Raw genomic sequence first — 20,251 nt, forward strand, 5'->3', positions numbered from 1 at the left:
AATATTTTAAAAGAGATGAGTTGAGAGACTGGGCTGTCTGGAAAGTGAAAAGGAAAGAAGTGCTTTTAGTGAGCAGCAGTGAAGAGAGAATTCATCCTCTTCTTGCTAAGAGCTTCAGATTAGACTCTGGCCTGTTTTTCTTTGACTGACTTTATTCGGGGTTTAGTTTGAGGCTCTCTGCATTTGGGTCAGCTTTCCTTTTAACCAGCTCTTTATTTTGAGTGTTGTTTTTTAGACTCTTATATATTAAGCTGGTCAGGCAGTTTTGTGAAAGGTCTTATGCAGGTCTTGCAGAAGTTTGGTAGGTTGTGTGCAGTAGGTCAGAAGTATTGAGCAGTGAATCTGACCTGCGAGAGCTGGAGTCTACATTTAAAGGTGCCGTATGTTATTTCTCAAACTCTCAGTTGCTGAAAGTGGTTGATATTTGAAATCAACCCAAACAAACACACTCTCTTCATTGCTCCGGCTCCAAAGATCACCCTTCAATCCTAACCTCCCTGCTCCGAGTCGGTCTTGAACCCCGATCGCTGGCATGCGAGGCTGGTGCACCACTAACAAAGCTGCTAAACAGTAAACACTAGCTGGCCTCCGTTACACACGTAATGCAAAAGTAGACGTCTATATTTATCGCAGCAGAAGCGCAACAAAATAGTGCTCCACGAAAAATAAAGCAAAGAAGATGAACGAATGACAAGGAAGCACAAAAAATGAACATACACAATAGTAATTACAAACAAGAGTTGTTAGTTGCCAACAGCACAGCAGCTCCAAACAAACAATGACAGTCAAAACCAGTGTTCCTCACGTATGGAGTGGAATCAAAGCAACCTCCGCTTCTGTTTTCAGGCCTTCCCACTGAGCTGTCTCCAGCCCTGGAAAGCTTTTCTAATATTAACGTGGGTCCTAAAGCTCTTTCCTGATCATAATTCCATTCATTTTCTCAGCCATCTCTCTATAGTCTTTCTTCAAATCTCCCTCTTGCTCGTTCTCTCTTCTCCATCGTCATTTGCCCCCTAATGCTGATTGACTACACGTTTGTTGTTGTGTCAGTCCGATCAACTTTCAAACAGAATTTTTCAAATATCGCTTACCCCACCTTTAAGCAGTAAGGTAAGAGAGGCCGTTGTGAATCGTTACGAATAAAGATTGTTGTTAGGCACGACTCTCAGTGCAGTTCAAAACACAGCACAGCCTTGAGTGACATTTGATTTTTAAAAGCGATACTACATAGTGTGTGTGTGTGTGTGTGTGTATGTGTGCAGGGGTTAAAGTGGGCCGGAACTGCGTTCCGGCACCTCAGATAAATTAATAAATAAATAGATTCAAATAAAAATATAGCTGCGAGCAGCGATTACGGGCCCAAGCCGGTGGCACCGCAACCCCGGTGCCTTTACCTAAAGGCACCGGGGTGGCGGTACCGCCGGCTTTGGCCCTTCATCGCTGCTCGCAGCTATATATATATATATATATATATATATATATATATATATATATATATATATATATATATATATATATATATATATATATATATATATATACAGTATATATATATATATATATATATATATACACACATATATAAATATATAAAAGACAGAAAATATTACTTGACTTACCTTATTCTGATTTTACGATACACTCAAAATATTCCACACCAAATCCTTTAAATTTAATGTAAAAATAAAAATGAAAGTAAGCAGTGTTGGGTTCACGTAACCCTCTCATTAGAATCAAAATGTTTCAACATTTGCCATGTATTTGGATGCTAAACTATTCTTTATTATAGGCTTTGTTCTTCACTCGTGTTCCAATATTGATGGAAAAAATCATCCTCTTCACATGCGCAAAAATGTGCTTGGAAACATCACAGTGGAGCGGTGCTTACTGTGAATGTACGAATTGTTCTACTGACTATTTAGAGCAGTGTAATTTTTATATGTTAGGTTGACTATTTTATTATTATATTTTATTAAGGCTATAATGATCAGGCTGCGATGTCAAGATTGCAATGCTGGAATGTGTGTGTGTGTGTGTGTATATGTGTGTTCATGTTTTTCTATCCCGGTGGGGACTTCAACCTGAATTCACACAGACTCATGGGGACTCGTGTCACAGTGGGGACCTAAATAGAGGTCCCCATGGGTAAACAAGCTTATAAATCATACAGAATGAGTTTTTTGGGATATGTAAAAATGCAGAAAGTTTTCTGTGATGGGTAGGTTTAGGGGTAGGGTTAGTGTGAGGAGATAAAATATACAGTTTGTAAAGTATAAAAACCATTAAGTCTATGGAGAGTCCCCACAAAGATAGTAAACCGTGTGTGTGTGTGTGTGTGTGTGTGTGTGCGTGTGTGTGTGTGGCGTGGGCGCGATGGAACAGTGGACACATAAAAACATACTCCGTCATTATACAGGACGACATTCAAACTGCAAAGTGTTAACTTATATTTGTGTACAGTCGCAATAAAACACAACATTGTGCTTTTGTAAAATAATTTCAAGCAATCAACCCCCGAAAGGCGCTAATTTTAAAATGAAACTAAAATGCTCATGGCTGCACGGGCATTCATAACGGTGCGCATCCACGGCGAGGAACGAGCAGAACAGAGTGAACGTTTTTCAGTTAATTCCTACTTCCATAGGAATTAATTTGAAACGCTCGCTCAACCACTATCAATGTCAGTGTGGACGAACATATTTTACTTTCGTTTTTAAGTTGGCGATTCAAAAGCCCCCAGCGGTGTCACACGTCGATTAACCGGTGGTAAAATATTCTCACCGTCACATACCTAGTATATTTTTAAGTAGATACAATAGGCCTACCTGATTTTGAACATAAGAGGGCAGTATAGCCCTATGTATGACTTGACTTTTATGGGACTAAATAGTACAATTACTATTTTTAAACTTATAAATATTTATTAAATTGAAAAAAAAAAGAATAAAATGGGTTTAGTTGTGATATTTTTATACTTTTATATAGAAATAAATGGTGTTTAATTACATTTTTAGAAGATGAGGCTTTAAGTGTTACTTTACTTTAGTCCCTCACTATAGCAAAACCGTTTGAGATGTTTAATATCCGTTCACAATTTAGCATCTTTAATGTATCTTTATCATTTTGAAAAAGTTTGGTGTGAATAAAATAAACCAGTTAGGAAGAGTAGCTAAAAACTCAGAGTCTGAAATATCCAAAAAATCCACATTCAAACCAAAATATCTGACTTCCTTTTGCTCTGAGCTAATAACTGTAAATTAGAAAGTTGTCCGGCTCGGTGAGACCAATATATATACTGATTTTTGTAACTGTTGGTAAAACTAACCCACCCACTTTTGTCAAACGCATGTTGAAAGTGACACACTTCCTGCTGCCAGTTGGTGGCGCTATAACTTTGACTCACGATAGTTACATCCATCTGATCTGCCTCTTACCACGAACACACTGCTAAAGTTTCATAAAGATCAGTTAATGTATGCAGAAGTTATAACACTTCGTCTCCTCTCTTTTCTCGCCATAAATTTGTTTCCTCGCCACGGCCAAACCGTTCGAGATATCAAAAATCCGTCCGCAATTTAGCATTCTCAATGTCTTGACTTCATGCTCACTGAGTTTGGAGGTGATTGAATGAATTCTCTAGGAGGAGTACATCACATTCCACAGCAAGCGTTTTCCAAACAACCCATAATAGCCGACTTCCTGTTGGGCTGGCGTGAAACTTGACAGAGGGAAAGTTGTTCAGCCCGATGAAATCTATATGTGTACCGAGTTTCATATTAATTCATGCAAGCGTGTTTGATATATGGACCAAGTTTTCAGACCCTGTTCAAGAGGGCGCTGTTGAGCCCCCCTGCCACGCCCGTTTCTGAAACTTTTCACATGTCTACTGGCTAATAAGTGTTATGTGTCTGTCGAGTTTCATCCAATTTCAAGCATGCTAAGAGTCTCAAACGCATCCGAAAAGAACATTAAAATTTGATGCGTTGCCACGGCAACAGTATCTAAGATATCAATAATCCTTTCACAGGTCTACATCTGCCGTGTGTTTACATTATACACATAAAGTTTGAAGCAAATCGGGTAAAAGTAAGAGGGTGACTTCAAAGCATTTTGAAAGTGACACACTTCCTGCTGCCAGTTGGTGGCGCTATAACTTTGACTCACAATAGTCACATCCATGTGATCGGCCTCTTACAACGAATACACTGCTGAAGTTTCATCAAGATCAGTTAATGTATGCAGAAGTTATAACACACTTCCTGTGTCCCATTATTCGCCATAAATTAGTTTCCTCGCCACGGCCAAACCGTTCGAGATATCAAAAATCTGTTCGCAAGAATTCATCCTCAATGTCTTGACTTTATTCTCACCGAGTTTGGTGTCGATCGGATGAAATCCCTAGGAGGAGTATTTCACATTCCATTGTATGCGTTTTCCAAACAACGTATAATAACCGACTTCCTGTTGGGCTTTTGTAAAACTTAGAGCACGAAAGTTGTTCGGCCCGATGAGATCTATATGTGTACTGAGTTTCATATTATTACACGCAAGCGTGTTTGATTTATGGACCAAGTTTTCGGACCCCATTCCAGGGGGCGCCGTCGAGCCCCCCTGCCACGCCCCGGTACCAGCTTCAGCCCGGCCCTGATGGCCGCGGGTTCTGACGTGTGTGCAAAATTTCAAGAGTTTTTGAGCATGTTAAGGGCCCCAAAAGTGTCAAAAAGGCAAAAAAAAAAATAATGAAGAAAAAAAAAAAAAATAATCCTTACGGAAACAATAGGGCCAACTTATAAATATTTATTAAATTGAAAAAAAAAAGAATAAAATGGGTTTAGTTGTGATATTTTTATACTTTTATATAGAAATAAATGGTGTTTAATTACATTTTTAGAAGATGAGGCTTTAAGTGTTACTTTACTTTAGTCCCTCACTATAGCAAAACCGTTTGAGATGTTTAATATCCGTTCACAATTTAGCATCTTTAATGTATCTTTATCATTTTGAAAAAGTTTGGTGTGAATAAAATAAACCAGTTAGGAAGAGTAGCTAAAAACTCAGAGTCTGAAATATCCAAAAAATCCACATTCAAACCAAAATATCTGACTTCCTTTTGCTCTGAGCTAATAACTGTAAATTAGAAAGTTGTCCGGCTCGGTGAGACCAATATATATACTGATTTTTGTAACTGTTGGTAAAACTAACCCACCCACTTTTGTCAAACGCATGTTGAAAGTGACACACTTCCTGCTGCCAGTTGGTGGCGCTATAACTTTGACTCACGATAGTTACATCCATCTGATCTGCCTCTTACCACGAACACACTGCTAAAGTTTCATAAAGATCAGTTAATGTATGCAGAAGTTATAACACTTCGTCTCCTCTCTTTTCTCGCCATAAATTTGTTTCCTCGCCACGGCCAAACCGTTCGAGATATCAAAAATCCGTCCGCAATTTAGCATTCTCAATGTCTTGACTTCATGCTCACTGAGTTTGGAGGTGATTGAATGAATTCTCTAGGAGGAGTACATCACATTCCACAGCAAGCGTTTTCCAAACAACCCATAATAGCCGACTTCCTGTTGGGCTGGCGTGAAACTTGACAGAGGGAAAGTTGTTCAGCCCGATGAAATCTATATGTGTACCGAGTTTCATATTAATTCATGCAAGCGTGTTTGATATATGGACCAAGTTTTCAGACCCTGTTCAAGAGGGCGCTGTTGAGCCCCCCTGCCACGCCCGTTTCTGAAACTTTTCACATGTCTACTGGCTAATAAGTGTTATGTGTCTGTCGAGTTTCATCCAATTTCAAGCATGCTAAGAGTCTCAAACGCATCCGAAAAGAACATTAAAATTTGATGCGTTGCCACGGCAACAGTATCTAAGATATCAATAATCCTTTCACAGGTCTACATCTGCCGTGTGTTTACATTATACACATAAAGTTTGAAGCAAATCGGGTAAAAGTAAGAGGGTGACTTCAAAGCATTTTGAAAGTGACACACTTCCTGCTGCCAGTTGGTGGCGCTATAACTTTGACTCACAATAGTCACATCCATGTGATCGGCCTCTTACAACGAATACACTGCTGAAGTTTCATCAAGATCAGTTAATGTATGCAGAAGTTATAACACACTTCCTGTGTCCCATTATTCGCCATAAATTAGTTTCCTCGCCACGGCCAAACCGTTCGAGATATCAAAAATCTGTTCGCAAGAATTCATCCTCAATGTCTTGACTTTATTCTCACCGAGTTTGGTGTCGATCGGATGAAATCCCTAGGAGGAGTATTTCACATTCCATTGTATGCGTTTTCCAAACAACGTATAATAACCGACTTCCTGTTGGGCTTTTGTAAAACTTAGAGCACGAAAGTTGTTCGGCCCGATGAGATCTATATGTGTACTGAGTTTCATATTATTACACGCAAGCGTGTTTGATTTATGGACCAAGTTTTCGGACCCCATTCCAGGGGGCGCCGTCGAGCCCCCCTGCCACGCCCCGGTACCAGCTTCAGCCCGGCCCTGATGGCCGCGGGTTCTGACGTGTGTGCAAAATTTCAAGAGTTTTTGAGCATGTTAAGGGCCCCAAAAGTGTCAAAAAGGCAAAAAAAAAAATAATGAAGAAAAAAAAAAATAATAATCCTTACGGAAACAATAGGGCCTTCGCCCTTTCAGGGCTTGGGCCCTAATAAAATCATTCTCATCAAATTCAATTATTCTCATCATTCATCAAATCAAAACTGAATACCACCCCCTGGCCCGCCTTCACAAACACGCTTCCCGACATTACGTTCTCAGTCACGGTTCTCCTGTCTGATTGAGTGCATCTACACCGGTTCACGCCTCCCCTCCCCGCTGAACGCCAGCGATTACTAATGCGGGAATGCACTCACGGTGGTTGAGCGCGCTACAGTTAGTTTTAGGTTCAATATTCCCTAGTTTAGGCTAGTTTTAGGTTCGATATTTTTTTTTCCCTTGTAATATATTTTAGTATTTATTATTATATTATATATATTTATTATATATATTTATACATGAGAATGCTTTGACGCGTTTCCACAGCGCTTGATGCCTAACGTTCTGCCAATTACACCAACTGCGGTAAACGTAGTCTATAATTTGTATTATTTAAAATTACTTTTAACATTTAGAAACAGACGATTTCAAATTCCCACAGCTTGTAAAAGGTTCCTATTGGCAATACTGACTTATAGGCTACAGCTTTCCTGGTAGCCTTGAGTGAATTAACTTATCTCAGAAAATGATTCATAAAACATATAAATATCAGTTGAGCCTATGTTTACTTTCTTCACTGACACAGACGAAAATGAAAAGACTATCAGTCAAAGTTCAGCTTTAGGAGGGGAAGAAATAGGGCAGGATAAGAAGACTGAGAGAAAAAGAAAGATGTAAATGAGGAGGGAGCAGGTGTTGACAAATATCTAATGACAAAATTTTAAAGCTATTTCTTATCAAGGTTTTTTTTTTTTTTTTTTTTTGGACTTCAAAAGCCCCAAATTGCACATTTGTAGGTCAGAGAAATCCAAATTTTCTCGGGGGAGTATGCCCCCGAACCCCCATAACTCACATTTGAGTCAGTTTTGACTTCCCATTTTTATCTTTACATTTACATTGTGAAAAAAAAGTTGTGTTCCGTATCTTCCTCATATCAGTGTAGATGTAGGTGGACCAAAATAAAAACATTAAAATAAGTATTAAATAAGTATTGTGCCACAGTGACACTCTTGTCCCAAAAAGTATTAATATACCACAATACTCAATATGTTGTCCCACGTGAGTTATATATATATATATATATATGTGTAATAGTATATATGTATATATGTGTATATGTATATATGTATATGTATATGTATATGTATATGTGGGTCATTCCAGAATTGGGGGTACATTTCGAGTCTCTAAGATAAAAACGTCATGTAGCTTTAAATTTGCTAAATTATTTTACTGATGAAGTCGTCAGAGCAGTGCAGACAACACACGAGTGTGTGTCCGTACTGTATGTGTGTTTGAGTGGGAGAGAGAGCGCGAGGAAGAGATATGCATTTTTCCATAATAACTAATAAATAAAACGTAATTTTGTGGCAAATAACATTAAAATTATTTGTTGTTTTTATCCTATTGTTTACTATATTTATTTGCTCGGGCAGTGTCTTTGTGGGTTTTAGTTCTGTGGGCTGTAAAGACCTTTGAAATAACGGAAATCATTTGGCGAAGTGATATGGAACTGTAATGCGGTCAAGACCTGCCTGGAACTAATTTAGCCGTGCGTTTCCCTGAAAATAAATTAGAACGTTCGTCAACCAATCAGATTCAAGCATTCAACATCCCCGTAGTATAGACCTTATGCGCCAGAGAAACAAGGGCGCAGCCATTTTTAGAATATTGTCTTTGAACTTCCGTTTTTGCGGTCGCTCTGTATATTTCTATGGCATTGCTGTCCAGGAGTAATTAGCTTTTGAAGTGGATTTACTTAATGTAAAGTTAACTAAAGTTATTATGAGGATTGTAATGTTTAAAGCAGATGTCTTAACAAATGTCAGTAGAACGGTAAGATTTTAAAACGAGCCGTTAATTCATAAATACGCAAGATTGATGTGAAAATACAGACCAGAAGACAAAAGACAACGAGCGTAGCGCTGTAAAGGGGCGGGGCTACATAAGGTCTATAATTGAGGATAAAGAGTGATCCTCTTTTGCCCGCCTCTTTTCAATCCTTGTTTCTCCTATCTTTTTATTCTCACAGTTCTTCAGCCAGCACCAAACCAGGCAGCTCAAGATGTCCGCATGACGTTTTCCCGCCACAGGCCACCCAATATTCCATCTCCTCCGCCCCTCATTCCCACCTCCAAACCTACAGATAAGCCCTCCTTCATCCAGGGGGGCTCCATTTCACAGGTAAGAGTTTTTGGTTGTTGTTTTTTCATTTAACAAATATATGATAGTGATTCCTTATTTGTTTATTCAGCTCTTATATTCAGCTTGGTTGTTATTTAAAACTTGTGGTGCTTCTGCTAAGTTTAAATGCTTCCTACATACAATGGGATCAGGCCAGAGGATCAGGAGTTTTCCTGGTATTCCACTCTGACTTGTCTTCTTCCACCCATGCCCTTCAGGGAACGCCAGGAACATACCTTCCGTCTCAAACACATGCTGTGTACGTACCGGAGGTAGTCAAGACCACAGCAGGATCGATCTCACTCGGCTTGCCAAGACAGCAAGACCCTGCCAAACCTGGTGAGATGCAAACGAGGGGTTCTGAGAGTATAAATACAAGCTCAGCTTAACTAGTCTTTCAAGTCGTGCTTTTTGTGGTCGAGTTTCGCTATGATAACCTCATGCGGTCTATATGTACTCTAAACACCTGGTTGTGGTTGTGTTTGTGTGTGTGTGTTTAGTGTCATATATTAAGCAAGAGGAGTGTTCTCCACGTGGACAGAGCGCTCAGGCAGAGGGTCTCTTATCCAGAGCTCAGTATGAGGGAGTAGTCAGAGGTGAGTTGATAAAATCTACAATAAAATGACTAAAATCAAAGAGTTAATCCCCTGTCATGAATGTGAAATAGAAGCAGCTCCAGAACATTTGACTACAAACTCAAACACTGACTGAACGGTGTTTTTCTTTCTCTCCTCTGCTCCCAGGAGGACCCATTCAGATTCAGGACATGAGAGGGCCACCTGGAAAAGCCCCAGAGGGCTTGACGTATAGAGGTGGCTCCATTACGCAGGTACCTTTATTATAGGCCTTTGTGTAGTATTTGTTTAATTTTCATTTATAGTTGTGAAGTATTTCTCACGCTTGCTCTTTCTAGGGCACTCCTGCCCTGACTCAGTCCAGTGTAGCAGCGGATCTCTTGAAAGGCACTATTGCTAAATTGGCCACAGAGGACCTGAGCGGCCCAGAGAAGAGCCGAGCTGAAGCCCATTCTAAAGCTCACGTCATCTACGAAGGCAAAAGCGGACACATCCTCTCTTTTGACGGTCAGAGCCAAATCTGCTTCCCAGTAGGACTGGGTGATATTTAATATTATTCATGTTATATTTGTGATGATATTAGGGATGTTAACCGATGACCGTTTGACCGATGGTTGACCGTATCAACATTAACCGATCAAAGTTGTCGGTAGTCGGTTAATTAAAAAAAAAAGTGATCTCTAAATAGGCTATTATAGACAGTGGACTTAACGCTACTACAGTTAACCATCTCATTCCAAGATCTTTTTGTGTGAAGTGAACAAATCCCTCACACTCAATTTTTCATAACTCGCCTGATTGTAGTAAATAAACTACTACTACTTAAAAACCAATAAAAACATTTGGCGCGAGGTCACAGCGTTTGGGTTCGCGCGCTCACAAGGTTTGCGATTGCGAAAAGTAAAGGCTACAGGCTAAAACACTCGAGATTAGAGCCAGGGCAGACGACAGGATGAAGCGTGCAAAGAAAAGTAGTGTGTGGGACCATTTCACCAAAAAGAATGACACAGATGTAAGTTGCAGAACTTGCAACTTGTGTGATACAGTGATTATACAGTAGTAGCACATCATCTATCCGCATAAGATGGGCTTAGATTTGGAAATACATTACATCTACATTTCAGTGGTAACAGATAAGGTGATGATGATCATCATCTTTCTTTATTATTGTTAGCACTACCTCAAACTAAAGCGGCGTCTTTTCGGAGCTGTCATTTTCTTAAATGAGCCGCGGCAATGTTTCAAATGAGCTTCTAACGCTAGACAAATGCCTTTATTTTCAACGCGATCACCTTGTACCCAAACCATTTCGAAACTAAGGAGCCATTTGTCCTCCGATTACATACAAGCTCCTCGGCGCCGTGTTTGCGGGACTTTTTGCCGCTCTCGCCGGCGGCGGTGTGAACGTACAGTGAGCGGGAGGCAGAGCGGCAGAGAGATGCGACAGAGTTGCGAAATTGCAGGCGCGGCTCGAAATGGCTGTTATTTCAAATAGCATAGCATATTTCAAACTAATCGGTTAACCGGTTTCAACCGGCTAATGAGGCTCGGTGGTCGGTCAAGAAAAATTTTTGTTTCCGCCATCCCTAGATGATATATGATTTTAAAATTCTTTTTGGTTTCTATTATATCGAATATTGTCAAAAAGTTATAGTTATAAAGTGATAATTTTTATGTTATATTGCCCAGCCCTAGTCACACCACAGCACAAGTGGAGTCAGATGGTGAAGTGCTTCATTTCAAGGGCTAAATGACATGTTTGAGACAAGAGTTTCTATTTTTATGGTGCACCACAGCCAGAGCTTACCAGGAGTCTTTTTTACATGGCCTATTGATATTTTTAGTTCATTTTATTATAATAATATATCCATCTCGCTTTATGTTCCCACAGCTATTAAGAACCCTAGAGAGGGCACTAGAAGCCCACGGATGGGGCACGATCTCAAGCGCACATATGACATCATGGAGGGGTCCCCTGGACACCCAGCACGTGAGACGGCACCTTATGAAGGTTAGTCATGTTTTCATGTGCTTTTTCTGAGAAGAATGAAGCACAAGAGTTGAAGAAGTGAGAATGTTTGCCTATGGGGGTTTTTAAAGACATTTTTCTCTGCCAGGTTTGATCAGCAGAGCATTGCCGAGAGAAACTCCACACGAGTCTAAGGATCGATCCATACTCGCAGGATCCATCATGCAAGGTAATGCTGACCCACCACACTCCTTCAATCCTGAAAATATGTAATTATTTTATAAAAAATATTTATAGTTAAAGACTAGTTGTTTTAATATAAAGGTTTTCAAATCATTTCAAATAATAATGCTGTTCCAACTTAGGCTTTTGCTTAACAACCAAATACAGGAGAAAACTTTTCATTAATATTAATAATTATTCTTTATTTATATATATATATATATATATATATATATATATATATATATATATATATATATATATATATATATATAGATAGATAGACACACAAATATACAATTTAAGGGAATTTCTAAATTATCTCTCCCTGTGTTTCAGGAACTCCAAGAACATCTGCTGAAGTCTATGATGAGGCCTCCAAGTACGGTAAACAGATCAAGAGGGAAAGTCCACCCATACGCTCTTTTGAGGGAGGCATCACGAAAGGTAAACCATACGAGGGGGTGAACACCATAAAGGCGACGGGCCGCTCAATTCATGAGATTCCTCGTAAGGAGACCCAAGATAGTCGGAAAACTCCTGTCCTGGAAGGACCCATTGCTCAGGTACAAGATTTTAGATTTTTATTGTTTCCCACACTGAAATGTACAGTACTGGTCAAAAGTTTGGCAACATTATTTTTAATGTTTTTGAAATAAGTCTCTTATGCTCATCAAGCCTGCATTTATTTGATTAAAAATACAGAAAAAACTGTATTGTGAAATATTATTGCAATTGAAAATAATGGTTTTCTATTTGAATATATGTTAAAATATAATTTATTTCTGTGCTGCAGAGCTGAATTTTCATCATCATTACTCCAGTCCTCAGTGTCACATGATCTTCAGAAATTATTCTTATATGCTGATTTGATAATTGTTTTTTATTAGTTTTGGAAACAGTTGTGCTACAGATGTGGCCTTTAAAAACGCGCGTTTTCTCCCGCGGCATTCGGCAATTCGTCTCGCTGAGTCTCGCAGAATTCTGCAAGTGCTTTCGGGGGGCGCTACTTACAAATTCCCTCAATGTGTTTTGCTTCACAGAATATCCACCAGGTGGCGCATAAAAAAACAACACACTCAAATCCTTACAAGATTTCTCTTAAAACACTCAAAGGGGTAATGGACAACGTTTACGAATTTGTATATATGCTTTGTCATCGCTGTGGTTTCCAGGAGATGAGTGCATGTAAAATATTTAACATTGCTTTTATTAAAACAGCAAAGTGACGTTCTTGCCAGCGCATAACTTTTTTGTAGGCTACAGCTATTAAGATGATTGTGCGTGCAATGCGCATTTATATAAGTGCAACAGAGAATTTAGTGTGAGCATAATACACGTGACTGCCTGTAAAAACCCAGCAGTATTTTATTTTATTTTATACACAAAATCATTCTAACATAATGAAAGGCTTAAATAATGCGACTTACCCAGATTCTTAATTCGTGCAGATATTTCTTGTGTGATTGTTCTTGTGCAGATATTTCTTGTGAGGTAATGTCGCAGCACAACGCGTTGCATTTATATTTTGGGCGCATCTGATTGCCATTACATTTTTTATAAATATTTTAATTGAACTGTCTTAATGCATTAAGCATAAAGCTTTTTCCACGTTAGTCTCAGAATGTCCGGGGTTGGCTTGAGGTCTTGCCGACAGGTTGTAAATCTTTTAAATATTCATATTCACAAAATCCATATAAAGGGTGATCAACAGTTATGACTTCTAAAATAAAATAAAAATGACCAGATAAGAGGTATCTGATTGACAGTTTGACAGATGTTGTTTTTAAAATTAATTATATCATTATGGGGAAGTGGTATTAAACATTTGGTAAAACATAATACAATTATTTTAATTACGCATTTTGTTCGGTTTTGCTTTTACAAAATGTTCTCTGTTTTTTATATAATTAATTTAACCTGAGATGTGCGTTATATCGCCTTGAATTTTGACAGTTTCATTGTTTGTTCATAATAATTTGATTCATAATTGTCATTTTTTCTAAAAGTAGCAATATTTTAAAGAGATAAAAAGACAGAGAAATTATGTTAGTCTGGTCACATATGGCCAGATCAATTAATCTATTGCAGAAATACAAGACAAAGTGCATGAGAAAATTAGAAGTATGCAAAAGAGCACAGTTCAGATATTGTTAACTGTAATTGAAGTGGTTTTTATAGGCTACACGTATCTGCTTTTTTTTAAATTGACAATTTAAAATTTTATTCGCCAACACGTTTTGTGATTGATTTACGGATTTATTACAGAAACATAGGCGTCGATTTCGGTGGGGACGGTGGGTACGCGTACCCACCATGGGTGCGTTTCCCGAAAGCATCGTTGGCCAACTATGGTCGCAAGTTCATCGCAATGTCCATTGAACTCTATTGGTAACGACGGAACTTGCGACCATAGTTGGCCAACGATGCTTTCGGGAAACGCACCCCAGATTTCCTCATGAGTCATTTTGTACCCACCACTTAACTTCCGTCCGTATTAATTTGACTTTTGGTTCGATTTTATTAACCGTTTTCAGTTTCAGTTTTCGCTCTGAAAGCGGCACTAACTGACTGCTTTAAAACTTTCACAGAGACCTCAAACAGAACAGCTGCCTTTCTTTAAATTGAATTTCGTTTTGTATTAATTATATTATCATTATCCTGTAGGCTATAAGTAATTCAATTAATATAAAGCGGCGATTTGTCCACAAATGACTTAAATTAACAACTAGCCTACTAGTCGACTAGGAAAAAAAACTTTATTCCACATATTTTCGAACCAGGCAACAGGACATCTGGGTTGAGCGAGTGACCCTGCGGAATGAACGAGCGGAGCGGAATATTCAGAAATGCGTTCTCTACTCACGAGCTCTGATCGGAACAAACCCCAACCTCACTGTCTGCTGAACTTGCGCAGAAACATCAAAATATAACCAGCTTTTTTAAATGGTTTTTAAAACTAAACACTATTTTAGCACAAATTATGAGCTTATTGGCGATTTTTTTTTATAATTATTGACAAAATTAGAATATAGTAAAAGTTTTTATTTTATTTTTTTTAAGTTTTGGGTGGGCCTGTTGAAAAGTGGGGCCGTGCCTGAGCTACAGGACATCGTCTTTCAAAACATAACCTGCGCGAAAGAGAGAAAAAAAATGAATGCGTCATTGTAACCAGAACTTCTGAAAATGCACTTCCGAATGCGTCTCTGTCCCCAGCACATTTCAAACCAAACTGACGCCCATGGTACTAAGCATAAGTGCAAGCAAACAGTTTCCAATGATCAATAAAACAGCATGTGCTGTAAATAAATTTAACTCATCCATAACATAACAACATTAAGTAGAAAAAGAGCAATGACAAATAAGATAAAACTAACAATTTAAATGTCTTTTAGAAATCTGTCTACTCAAGTAGGCCTACAGTATAGTTCACTTAACCACCAGTCACAACCAATTAAAACCGAAAAAAACCCGAAATCTAAAAACTTAAATCTGATGGTGTTAGTTGTGTTTTAACATAATTGTAATTTTTCACAATCTTTTGACCTGATTCACTGAACTCATATAGGTTTACTTTATTAATTAAAGCAGCACTGTCCTGGTACAGCATAATATTTTTTTCCATTTCAATGAGATCCAAATAATCAAATTAATAATAAAATAAAAAAAACTTTATTTTTTTATGTAGGAGTTAAATTTTTTATGTTAAAAATTGGAGTAGGATTTACTTAAATAAAAGCTAGGAAACAATTTTCACTCAGAAAATGCTAGTTAATTTAAACAAAATTATCAGCAGCTTTAACTTTATTACTTTTTTTATTCTTATTCACTCTTTGTTTTAGCGATGTTTATATACTATATTTTTGCATTTTGTTAAACTGGCCTGCACTAAAAAGAAACCAATGTAATCTTCCTGATTTAATCACGTAAAACACAAGTCTAAACACAAGCACCACTCTTCTGAATGATGGCAAACCTCCAAGAGTTTGTAAACCAATTGTTTGTAAAACATATTTAATGCTAACTTTAGGCCTACAAATTCAAAAAAATATTTTTTACAGTGTATAAATAAAACGACATGAAGGAAGTTAATTCCAAAATGTAATTTCACAGTCTTTGTTTTAGCTGCTTGTTTTAGCTGCCACAGAGTCAAGAAAGTACAAACCCCCCACCCCCCAGTCTGCCAATTCTTTGCCAACCCCCAATGCTAATCGATCTCCTCTCAGGGAATCAAAAGAAAACCGGTTTTTCCAGTTTTCACCAGCGTGTGGGCGGTGTTTTAATCCCTTGCAATTCCTTTGTTTAAATGCTATTTAAGCAAATCTACTACATACGCTTTAAGTTATTTCAAATTAATGTTTATAACTTATAAAAATAAGTTGATATCGCGTAACTTAATTTGACATATGTTGATATAACCAACTGGCATTATTATTATGGATGAATTAAATTTATTTACAGCACATGCTGTTTTATTGATCATTGGAAACTCTGCTGTTTGCTTGCACTTATGCTTAGTTTCATACCATGTAAAGGGAAATAATATAAAAAGTACTGTACAGTAATGCAGAAAAGCGCATCACAACCATGCTAAAGCTATTAAAAACGTTCAGATGCAAAAAGGAACTAAATGTAAAATTAGATAAACTAGTTAATGATATTGTGCAAATGCTCTCGGTCTCTTTAAAGGTATTCGCGAATTATTGTGTTATAAGACTCAGTTTGAGCAGAAATGAGTGAGAAACACCCATGAAACACCTCATATGTGCTGTAAGTAAGGGTCTTTCCTTGCCATTAATGCTTGGATAACAAGCATACGTTTCCTTCCATTAATAATAATAATGTCTAGTGCGGTACGTGGCTGTAGCAGCGTTTCCATTACAGATTTGCGCAAATGTTTTGCGCTATTATCTAAATATCGATAAAAAAAACTATTGCGAAATGACGGCGTTTCCATTAACCGATGTTATGCGACTAAAACATCCTTTTTTTATGGACAAAAAAGTCATTAAAAAAATCACGGCAACGGACGTTGGTTATAATATCACAGCCACCGCATTAGACATTATTATTATTATTAGTGGTGTGTTATCCAAGCATTAATGGCAGGGAAAGACCCCCGAACGACACATATTAGGAGTTTCTGGGTGTTTCGCCCTCATTTCTGCTCCGAGGATTTGATTGTGGCATTTCTTTGAGATTTAGAATCCAGTATTCCTATAGAATCCGTGTATCATTCGTTCAGTCGTTTTTTAATTTAATATTGAAAGTAGGAAAATGAGAAAACGGTTCCTTTTTCGATTTTTCATTTTTTCCAAAAAACGAAAAACAAGAATTCAGTTTGATTTTCGTTCTGAGGTAGAAAAATTTATAAACAGCTGGAATATTCATTTCTACACGTGGGCGGGAATGAACCGTTTTCTCATTTTTCTACTTTGAATATTAAATTAAAAACGACTGAACGAATGATACACGGATTCATGGGCTAATTATTGTTTCTTTTATGAATTTAATAAAGAATTCTGTCTCGTATTCTGTCCAAACGATCCATGTAGGCTACTTTTGTGTCCATTTGTTTTTCCTTTTTTAACCCCTAATTGAAAAACGAAAAATGAACGGTTGTTGTCTTTTTAAAACGCAAAGTTGAACACCAAAATTTTAATTTGAACTGGCTATACCAACTGCTGCGCAAAAAAGTAAATATCGACGAATTTTCAGATTTTTGTTTATGACTTTTTGCCCCTTTATTAAACATTTAAAATATTCACAAATTAATATGGAAAATATGTCGATTTTACTGGTTTCTAAGGCCAAATTAGAAATTGTCTTTCCCGCAGTGCTGAATGAGAAGAGCCATTAATATTATTAATAAACTATTGTTTTCTAAGTGTCGGCTAAAATCACATCTCCATCTCCGCTGTTAAGCAGATGCACTTTTAGAGAGAAATACACCTTTCATACGCATTACATAATGAGAAGGTATTAGCTTTCGATTCGAATTTGTTCGTTTTAAAGTGGACATTTCAAGCTTTAGCCTACATAGGCTATATTTTGTTTCAGTTCTCGCGCTCCAGTTTACGGAGATCATGAAAGTGCGTCTGATTGTTTCTTTTATTTAACAAAAGCACAGCGTTTTCTTGTTATTGTGAGTTTACACAAATAAAAGTAGTTGAGAATAATGTATTTTCTGTATGACCAGAAATGATAGAGTATTTTAAGTTGTCTCCACTGTTGATAGGAAAATGCAAGTGTTCGTGCCCGCGCCTCCGTGCCATGCAGTGCGTGCTCCGCTTTGTTCCTTTTTTGCATAAAAGCGTCTTCTAAATATAGCCTTTTAAATGTTATAATAAAATAATATAAAATTATTATTATTTGTGTAGCTATACATGGACTTCAAACACACCGCGTCTTCTAAGTGAAGTGACTGTAAATGCGCAAAAACTGTTTCCATTGCAGTTTTGCGAAATATTCCTTTTTCGAATTGCCTGAAAAACCACCTCATGAGAGCGTAAACACTTTGTGATAAATGGGAGTTTTTGCGAAATTGACGTGTTTCCATTAAGCGTATTTTCAATTTGCAATTTCAATTTGCGCAATTTGAAGGGTAATGGAAACGCGGCTTGTGATATATAAAACGTCCGTTGCCATGATTTTTGGAATGACTTATCGCGAAAGGAAAAAAATGACGCTGTAGTCGCATAACATCGGTTAATGGAAACGCCGTCATTTCGCAATAGTTTTTTATCGATAGGCCTATTTAAAAAAAAAAATAAAAAAAAAAGTTTTGCACAAATCTGTAATGGAAACGCGCCTAGTATGGCCTACATGAAACACGACTGCCATCTACAGGTTTTAGTGATTCCTGCGTCCAACACCTAATCCCCCTTCTGTAGGATCCTGCAGAATTTCGGAAGTGCTCGTGGCATTCTTCTCTCTGAGACGCGCATTTTTAAAGGCCACATCTGTACTTAGCCTAATATTTTTTGGAACCTGTGATTTTCTAACAATATATATCTTTACTATCACTTTTTATCAATTTAACATCCTTGCTGAATAGAAGTATTAATTTCTTTCAAAAATAAAATAAGAAAATTGACTGACCCTTTTTGAACGGTAGTGTATATTGTTACAAAAGATTTCTATTTTAAATAAAGGCTGTTCATTTTTTAACTTTGTATTCATCAAAGAGTCCTGAAAAAAGTATCACAGGTTATAAAAAAATATTAAGCTGCACAGCTGTTTCCAACATTGATAATATATCAGCACATTAGAATAATTCCTGAAGGATCATGTGACACTGAAGACTTGAGTAATGACTGTTGAAAATTCGGCTTTGCATCACAGAAATAAATTATATTTTAATGTATATTAAAATTGAAATCCATTATTTAAAATTGTAATCATATTTCACAATATTACTGTTTTTTTCTGTATTTTTGATCAAATAAATGCAGCCTTGGTGAGCATAGGAGACTTATAAAAAAAAAACATTAAAAATACATTCATATCACATCAAAAGGAAGATGGCTTTGAATGTCTTAAGAGAACAGTTTCTCTTCATGCATTGTTTTGTTTTCCACATCTATGCAGGGTATTCCTCTGAAGTATGAGAGCAGTACTGTGAACCCGTCGGCCATCAAGCACAATGTTAAATCTCTGATCACAAGCCCAGTGAAGATCTCACACTCTGCCATCGAGGCGGCCGAGCGCGAGAGGGCCAAGTACGAAGATGTAAAGGCATCCGAGCGCGTCCGACACACAAACTCTACGTCTGTCCTGCGCTCCACACACACAGAGGTGGGAAAAGCTCAGCTCAGTCCAGGCATGTATGATGACAGCAATGCACGCAGAACCCCTACATACACCAGCACCACCATATCCAGAGGATCACCCCTACTGCGAGGGCAAGAGGGTATGAATGCCTCATCTCTCATTTTGGCTCCTTTTTATTTACTCAAAACATTTTATTGCTCCTATAGATTACGTCTAGCAGTCAGTTTCACAGGACATCTTGCTGATTTTTTTTCTCGAATAGGAAGTATAACAACAGGTAAACCAGCTTCTCACGAGAGGAAGAGCGCTCTGACCCCAACCCAGAGAGACAGTATTCCCGCCAAGTCACCTGTTTCCGGGGCTGACCCTCATGGCTCTCACAGCCCCTTTGACCCTCACCACAGACCTGGGGTACCTGGAGAGGTGTACCGGACTCACCTGGCGCCACACCTGGACCCCAGCCTCGCCTTTCACCACAGAGTCCTGGACCCAGGTAATTTAAGGCACTATGGGATCTTTCCAGGGGCCAGAGTCATGAAAACAAATTAGATTAGAGTCCAGCATAGGTCACCAGAGAAAAGTCTGTCGTCTTCATCTGATGATCCAGTTATGATAGTTTGATTTAAAAATTACGAGGTTAAAATTTTTTTAAAAATGCAAGGGTGAATTGCTCACATTAAGATCCTATACATTTCATTCAGAATGTCAAACATTTTAATGTCAATGAAGATTTCATTTTAAAAAGTTTTTTACAAAATACGAAACATTGTACAACCATAGTTGTTTTGTAAATC

The 20,251-nt window shown here is 37.8% G+C and overlaps 1 protein-coding gene across 21 annotated transcripts in view; it reads left to right on the plus strand.

Annotated features, from left to right (window-relative positions):
- ncor1 (nuclear receptor corepressor 1) overlaps positions 1-20,251 on the plus strand; it is a 124,499-nt gene that overhangs the window by 89,337 nt on the left and 14,911 nt on the right. For all 21 annotated transcript variants that reach the window (XM_079871427.1, XM_079871425.1, XM_079871443.1 and 18 more), the window contains 10 exons: positions 8,767-8,918; positions 9,137-9,257; positions 9,419-9,514; positions 9,662-9,747; positions 9,832-10,000; positions 11,385-11,504; positions 11,611-11,691; positions 12,024-12,250; positions 19,275-19,596; positions 19,720-19,950. In XM_079871427.1, coding sequence (XP_079727553.1) covers positions 8,767-8,918; positions 9,137-9,257; positions 9,419-9,514; positions 9,662-9,747; positions 9,832-10,000; positions 11,385-11,504; positions 11,611-11,691; positions 12,024-12,250; positions 19,275-19,596; positions 19,720-19,950 — 1,605 coding nt within the window. The remainder of the gene's footprint in view (positions 1-8,766; positions 8,919-9,136; positions 9,258-9,418; positions 9,515-9,661; positions 9,748-9,831; positions 10,001-11,384; positions 11,505-11,610; positions 11,692-12,023; positions 12,251-19,274; positions 19,597-19,719; positions 19,951-20,251) is intronic.

The sequence above is a fragment of the Squalius cephalus genome (assembly GCF_949319135.1).
Source record: "Squalius cephalus genome assembly, chromosome: 5".
NCBI lineage: Eukaryota > Metazoa > Chordata > Actinopteri > Cypriniformes > Leuciscidae > Squalius > Squalius cephalus.